At 42.0% G+C, this 7,963-nt stretch overlaps 1 protein-coding gene across 4 annotated transcripts in view; it reads right to left on the bottom strand.

Annotated features, from left to right (window-relative positions):
* LOC111868193 (E3 ubiquitin-protein ligase HECW2) overlaps nt 1-7,963 on the bottom strand; it is a 246,640-nt gene that overhangs the window by 105,750 nt on the left and 132,927 nt on the right. For 3 of the 4 annotated variants that reach the window (XM_023858628.2, XM_033752953.1, XM_033752955.1), the window contains one exon: nt 4,739-4,891. The exons of the other annotated variant lie outside the window; for it this stretch is intronic. In XM_023858628.2, the coding sequence (XP_023714396.1) occupies nt 4,739-4,891 (153 nt within the window). The remainder of the gene's footprint in view (nt 1-4,738; nt 4,892-7,963) is intronic. 4 annotated transcript variants of the gene reach the window in all.

Below are 7,963 nucleotides of genomic sequence, written 5' to 3'. Positions count from 1 at the left end.
GGACACCAGGTTGAAAGAACATCACCGGCATCTACGATTAGAACATCCGGACAAGTCAGCCGTAGCTGAACACAGCATCGAGCTAGACCACCGTATCCAGTTTCACAAAACCGCCATAATCACCAGTATGAGCCATTACCTGGTTCGCATAATCATGGACACCAGGTTGAAAGAACATCAACGGCATCTAGATTAGAACATCCGGACAAGTCAGCCATAGCTGAACACAGCATCGAGCTAGACCACCGTATCCAGTTTCACAAAACCGCCATAATCACCAGTAAGAGCCGTTACCTGGATCGCATAATCATGGAGGCCATTGAGATCGAGCTCCATCCGAACAACATGAACAAGGAAACAGGGTTCAGTCTCAACAAGTCATGGAAGCCTCTCATCTCTTCCCTCAAGAGAAATCCAACAAGCCACACCAGTTCTTCATGTCATTGATGTCAGTAGCCTGTCCCCTGTAATCATGTCATTGACGTCAGTAGCCTGTCCCCTGTAATCATGTCATTGACGTCAGTAGCCTGTCCACAACCTAACGGTTCTTCTAGTCTACCGCACTTCCTAGTGCTATTGACCTGAAGTTTCCTGGATTCACTGGCCTTTCCCCCCCCCTGCACATAACACCATATATGGCCTTAAACGCTCTCCATTGTTCCTATTGGTCCGTTCTCCCTACCCCCCCACCTACTTCGTATATAGCAGCACCTTTCACTTCCTATCACTACAGCTACTGCTCTCTGCATTCCAAGCCATTCAACTGCTCTGAAGATGGAGGCGACACGATCCTCCAAAACGTCGGCCAAAACGAAGAATACACGGCGCCTAAACCCAGAAGACGGCTTTCTTCAATAAAATGTTGTTTACCATTGTATTCAGTATCTGTCAATCTCTCAGAGTTGTTTCAAGCAACTGGCAGACTCATGTATGCAGCACACCCCATTCCACATACATGCCAAATAATAGGGAGTTCACTATATGTGGATCGGGCTGAAATTCATTTGAAAACCAGAGAAAAGACAACAGACAGGTATCATTCTCTGTTATGATCTTAAGCTGTTCCATACCACATGAATTCAATTACTCAAAGAAATTATTTACCTATCCAACAAATATTTATCAAATACAATTAATAAATGTTATCATTTACATTTATTCACTGTAGTTGATGAAGGTCTGTTGGACACATAAACAACTTCATTGTGTCCTCTCTTTTATATGTGGTGCAATCCAAAAGTTCCTGAAATATATTAATAAAAACTATTACATCTTACCTAGATCTTATTCTGCACCATCACCTTCAAAGTAGTCCCCTTGGGAGCACATACACCGATCCCAGCGTTTCTGCCACTTTTCAAATGCATCCTGGAAGTCTTTCTTTGTTAGGGTGTTTAGTACCGTCTGCATTTCCGCTTGAATTTCCTCAACTGTATCAAATCTTCACCCCTTCAACTTGATTTTCATCTTGGGGAAGAGAAAGAAGTCGCATGGAGCTAAGTCTGGCAAGTACAGTGGGAGGGGAACAACTGCCATCTTGTTTTTAGCCAAAAATTCCTGGACACTGTAAGCCGTATGCGGTCATGAGTTGTCATGGTGGAGTACCCAGTCGTTCGTGCGCCATTTCTCTGGATGTTTTCTCCTGATGTTCTCCCTCAAACGCCTTAGAACATCGCGACAGAACTCTTTACTGACTCTCTGACCAGCAGGGACAAACTCCTTATGAACAATCCCGTCAATATAAAAAAACAGATCAACATGGACTTAATGTTGCTCTTGACTTGTCGAGCTTTTTTTAGCAGAGGTGAAGAAGGGCTCTTCCATTGCGATGATTGCTGCTTGCTTTCAGGGTCGTAGCCATAAACCCAACTTTCGTCACCAGTGACAACCTTCGAAAGAAAGTTTGGATCCTCTTGAAGCTGTTGCTGAAGTTCCCTGCAGACTTCCAAGCGATGCTGCTTCTGTTCATTTTGCAGCAGTCATGGCATAAACTTCGCCGCAATCCACCTCATGTTCAGTTCCTCTGACAAAATTCGTTGACATGTACCATAACTTAGTCCCAAGGTGTTACAGAGGTCTTGGATGGTCAGTCTACGATCTTGCAGAATCAGATCCCTAACTTTCGCAACATTTTCTGGTGTTTTGGCCGTTGATGGCCATCCCGAATGATCGTCATCATCAGTCAATGTTCAGCCATTTTTGAAACGCTTGTACCAGTTGTAAGTTTGTGTCTGGCCTAAACCGTTTTCACCAAAAGCTTGCTTCAACATTTGGTGCGTTTCTGCAGCAGTTTTCCAAGTTTGAAACAAAACTTTATACAGACATGCTGCTCTCTCAGGTCAGCCATCGCAAAACCGCAAACTCACAGAAACACAACAATGGAAATACGTTCACCAACAATAAACCCAACCACTCAACTCGACGCCGCTTGCCACACTGATTCAAGAAGGATGTGTTAGGAGACATCTAGTGGTATTTCGATGTACTCATAACCATTCGCGCACAAAATTCAAATTTCAGAAACTTTTGGATTGCCCCACGTATTAAGTAAATAAACTGGGAGCTAAGCTATTACGAGGAATATCTGTTTTCTTGTTTCCACAGTTCATCTGCAAAGTTTATGGAAAGATGACAAAAATCACAATGATTATGATTTTTAAACAGGGTAGGAAAGGGTCCCATACCCCAGTAGTCACTTACTTGGTCTCAGGAAAGCAGACTATCAGACTTTGCCATCACTTTTAAATCCAGAGGGCTTCAAAATTTTAATCTCATGTGATTTGTTACTCATTACCAGAAGAAATTCATGAAAACTTGTTTACTTGGATTACCAAGGCACATACTTCAAAAATTTTTACTAATGTTAGTACAGAGGATGCAAATAAAAACAACTTACATAAGAACATGCTAAAACTACACACTACTGATCAACTCCAAAGTGTACTAAACTGTGGTCCTTATTTTGACACAGTCATTTTTCTACCAAGAATTTTATCTCTTTTTATTCCTCATTTCTGATATATTGTACTATCTTGTGTGTCAGGTGGTAGGAGACGTGCTGGGAAACCAAGAACTAGATGGACTGATGTGGTGGAAGAAGATACAAAGAAGTTAATGGGCGAAAGGAACTGGAAGAAAGCAGCGCAGGATAGAGAGGAATGGAGGGGCTTTATAAGGGAGGCCAAGGCCCAACATCGGGCTGTTGCGCCATAGAAGAGAAGAAGAACGATTCCCAATATTCAGAGATTTGTGACCGGGCCTATCACTTTCAGTAATCCCATAAATATTTAATCTCCTTTGTCTTTCCCATTTTGCAACACATAAAAATAACCCTATTATATGTCCTTTCACATTCTAAGCTTCTTGTTTTGAAGTTGGAACTCTCTCAGTATTTTCTGAGGTGAAGGGACCAAAAAGGAGTTTTGAAATTGCTAATCTAACCTATTTGCTATACTTTTTAAATAGTTTATCAAGGAGTTGTCAAACCTAACCCTGATTTACCCTGATTGGTATAAAGATGTTCATACACTTGCTGACATGGAACATTTCTATATGTTTCAATATTTAAACAGTGGAACCTCGCTTAACGAGTATAATTCGTTCCAGAATCTTACTCGTAATGTGAAACACTCATTAATCAAAACAATTTTTCCCATATAAATTAATGTAAAATATGATAATGCGTTCCATGCCAAAAAAAAATACTCAAAAAATTTTACGTATAATGTTTATTCAAAGAAAATTATATATACATTGTTAAGGAGCGTGAATCATTTTCATCTTTTCTTCTATGCAGAATGAACCAACCTGGAATGCGACTTCGATTTGCAGAAAACAAAAAAAAAATCGAAATAATTAGTTTATTATTTATGATACATATCTAATTCTTTTTTTCTAGAAAGCTATCTAGAGACATTTGTTTTTGCCGACGCTTCAAAATTTGGTGAAAATGCGACACAGCATTATCATTAAATAAATTTGTAGCGCGCATAACCACTGCCTTATTAGGGTGAAGCTTCTCAATGTATGATGCAACAGTTCCCCATGCTTTCAGCATTTCTCTTATTGCACCAGAAGATTGTTGCTTTGCTGTTACCTCCTCCTCCTCCTCCTCCTCCTCCTCTGACAAACTCTCCTCCACAACTTCTTGCTGTGAAACACAATGCAACTCCAAATCGTGCAAATCGTTGATGTAGACCGATGGTATGTGCGTGCTAGATCAGCCACGCTCACACTTCATTCTCGCTTTTCAATGATTTTACGTTTCATTTCTATGGTTATTTTTATTCTCTTATGGCTGTCTTTTTGCGGCTTTTTCTTTGGGAGATTTTTGCAAGGGTTATTAAACTCTGCACACAAAAAATCACAAATAATATGTCTGAACACAAGTTTGGAAAAATGTGTGATCACAAGCGACACTAAGATGCTAGCGGAATGAGTGCTAAACACAGACTGAGGTAGCAAGCACACAGTCCGGGACTTCCCCTCTCGTCACTCGTTATGCGAAAGGTCGATCATTAAGCGAGTCATTTTTTTTACAATTTGTTTTGCTCATTATGTGAATTACTCATTATGAGAGGTGCTCGTTAAGCGAGGTTCCACTGTAATTTTCTATAATACTCTTATGTCAAAGTATTACATTCCAGCATCTTTTTCAATACCTAAGATGCAAAGAATAACTATGTGTATTACATGGAAAGTATCTCACTCAGGGAGAGGGAAGGGCTGAGCAACTTACTCGGGAGTGGTTGAGCTCCTCCTCACCCGCACTCCTGCTTCTCCTCCGGGCCCCAGGCAAGATAAACTTGTGCGGATTCAGGTACAGGGATTCAGTCGGCACACGGGGATCTATGAAAGTTGTCGTCTTGGTTGTATGATCAATGAAGAATTGCTAAAAGAGGAAGCCACAAGTCTATTGACAGATAACCAAACCACCATGCCAGCAACAGCCATGTTTAATAGCAGATACAAGCCAGAAATCTGCAGTTTCTTCCTGCATACCAGAAAATATATTGCAAGGTAAAAACACAGAGCAGAGACAGTAATGAGACAGTTTGTGTAGTGCAGCTTACTTCAAACAGGAAGGTACTGAATGCTTTGAGTGAGACATTTCATACTACCAAGTAAAATAGTTATGATTACAACAGGATAATCTACAAGTGCTACTTAACGAACAAATCTTCACCACTTCCAGCACATACATATATATAGGGTACAAAATGTACATCAATTTACTGTAACATTATGCAAGAAGAGAAAGGCACAAGGAAGAAAACTAAACACATCTCAGTAGGTTATATGAACAAGTTTCTGTGATTACATTTTTCAGACGCTCAATGTGGGCACTGAGTGGCCTGGCAGGTATCACACCTGTATTCAATTTCAGTTCATTATTAAGCAAGTCAAGGGTAACTGTTACCATTGCATCTGTAATCCTCCCAGAAAAGTGGTAGCCAGTGGTGGCACATATATAGCAACCTTGAAGTACCCCCCCTCCAAAAAAAAATATCAAGGTCATGCAAACAAGGTAGTCAAAGTCCAACCCTTGCCAATAAATTTCTCTGGAAATTTTTAATTTAAAAAGTCCATCATTTTCTTTTGAAAATGTGAAAGCAATCCATCCTGTTGGAAACCCTTATCATCAGGACCCTTTTTCTTTCCAAAACAATCATAACATGTCCTCCATGTCTAGGTACACTATGCCAGTCAAAACACATTTAGAAAAAGAAAAGAAGCACAAACACCTTTCATTTGCATAAAACACAAATCCCATTCAAGTTTAGACTGTCTTTCATAGTGTGACATGTTGCGCAAAGCCGAGCCCCCCCCCCACACCAGCAGTGACGCGGTGGGTGAGTCAGCGCTCCCCTCCCACCCCTCAGCAGTAACGTAACGCTCGCGTAATAGGCGAGTAATCACCCCGCATCCTGGCAGCTATGCGCGGTGACGTCACGAGCGGAGCCGAAGAGAGCCGAGCGGAGCCAAAGATAGCCGAGCCCCGTAACCAGGTAACTATGCAAGGCGAATCAACAGCGGTGACGTAACAGGATGACGTGGCACTCATTACGCAACAAGCAAGCACTGCAGCTATATAAGTGAGCTGCACAGTTGGTACGAGTCAGTTCTAATGTGGCTACCGGCGAGTTCTACTGTAGCAGTCGGCGACTTGAGTTGTACTGAGTCAGTCAGTTCCGAGTTCCGAGTTCCGAGTTAGCCAGCAACCAGCCAGTTGTATTGTGGCATTTGGAGTGTACTAATTGTGATACTGCAGATAGCAGTAATTGTAAAACTGTCAATTGGGTGATTGTAAGTGCGAATGTGAAATAAAATTTGCTACATCAAATACATCGTGAAGTTATTTGTCGCGTTATACGCCCGATACGCGACAATATGTTCAAGTACTTCATGACGACTGTTATTCCCTCCAATTCTAAGGTTATGTTGACTTACAACTTTTAAACTGATGTTCTGGTTGGCAGTTCCCTTCCCAAGGTATAGTTGAAGTTGTCCCTGAGCTTAACTAATTAAGCAGTATGCCATGAAGAAGTATGGGAGTGTGGATGTATACATCCACATTTTCTTGACTTAGGCACTAGCTGCAGGTGAGTGGTCAGCTTCATGCACCGGCCACTTTAATCCTAGAAAAAGATCTCCCCGAACACAATACAAAATCTCCTTCATACAAGGTGGTACAAATATGACCGGGACTGATTTGTGTGTAAACAAACCACACTGCACAGCAGCTGTGCGACCTTGAGAGAGTGAAGCCACAACCTCCAGCCTCCCTCCTGTTCAGGTTAGAACCTGTTAAGTCCTGTCTGGGTGATGCTAGAGTGATGAGCGAACAGAAGGTACCGTGGAGCGAGGAACAACGCATTGTGATCAAATTTCTTGTTGGAGAAAACATCCTGTCCGCTGAAATTCATCACAGACTCCAACAACAGTATGGGGAAGAGTGTCTCTCACGGACCCGTGTGTTTGAGTGGTGTAAGTGCTTCAGAGAGGGCACAGAGTGCGTGGAGAATGAACTGCATGATCATCAGCAGCGAACATCCATCACCAAGCCAAACATTGATCGTGCAGACATGCTTATTCGTGAGAATAGGCGCATCACTATCAAAGAACTTGGAGCAATGCTGTCCATCAGTGTTGGTAGTGTATGCGACATCGTGAAATACCACCTGCACTATCACAAGGTGAATGCATGGTGGGTACCACGCACTTTGACAGACGTGAACAAAATGGTGCACATGCAAGCTGCCAGTCATCTACTACAGCAGTTTGAAGTCGAAGGTGATGCATTTTTTAAGTCTATAGTGACCACCAATGAAACGTAGGTGCACTACTTCATTCCCGAGTCCCAGCAGTCATCACGCGAGTGGTGGCGTACCAGTTCTCCCAAACCCAAGACAGCACGGAGGAGCCGTTCGGCAGGAAAAGTGATGGCAACGTCCTTCTGGGACTGGCAAGGGGTTATCCATGTAGACTTTCTGACAGATGCCAGAACAGTCAATGCAGCTTATTATTCAGACCTCCTGGCAACAGATGTGAAGGAAAAGTTCCGATCCAGGCAGAAGACAGTTGGGAAGCGGGTAGCCTTCCTTCAAGACAATGCACGCCCCCATATGGCCAAAACAACAATGGGAACCCTCCAGAAATTGAAATTGAACCTTCTGACATATCAGCCGTACAGTCCTGATTTGGCCCCAAGTGATTTCTACCTTATATATGGATAAATACCGTCTTAAGTGCAACAAATTTTATTGTAGTTTTTACTTCTTTTCCTCCTCCACACTACATGTTTCGGCCCTAAATGGCCATCATCAGGTGTGTATCACTCACGTAGTTGTTACACTGCTTGTTAAAATTTAAAATTTAAAATTACCGGTCTTTCTAATTGTAGAAAATCTTTGTTAATCTACACGCGTCGATTTGATTTTTAAATTAGCACTTTTTAAAACTT

The sequence above is a fragment of the Cryptotermes secundus genome, unplaced genomic scaffold, assembly GCF_002891405.2.
Source record: "Cryptotermes secundus unplaced genomic scaffold, Csec_1.0 scaffold107, whole genome shotgun sequence".
Lineage (NCBI taxonomy): Eukaryota > Metazoa > Arthropoda > Insecta > Blattodea > Kalotermitidae > Cryptotermes > Cryptotermes secundus.
This window is presented reverse-complemented; position numbering and strand designations above follow the sequence as displayed.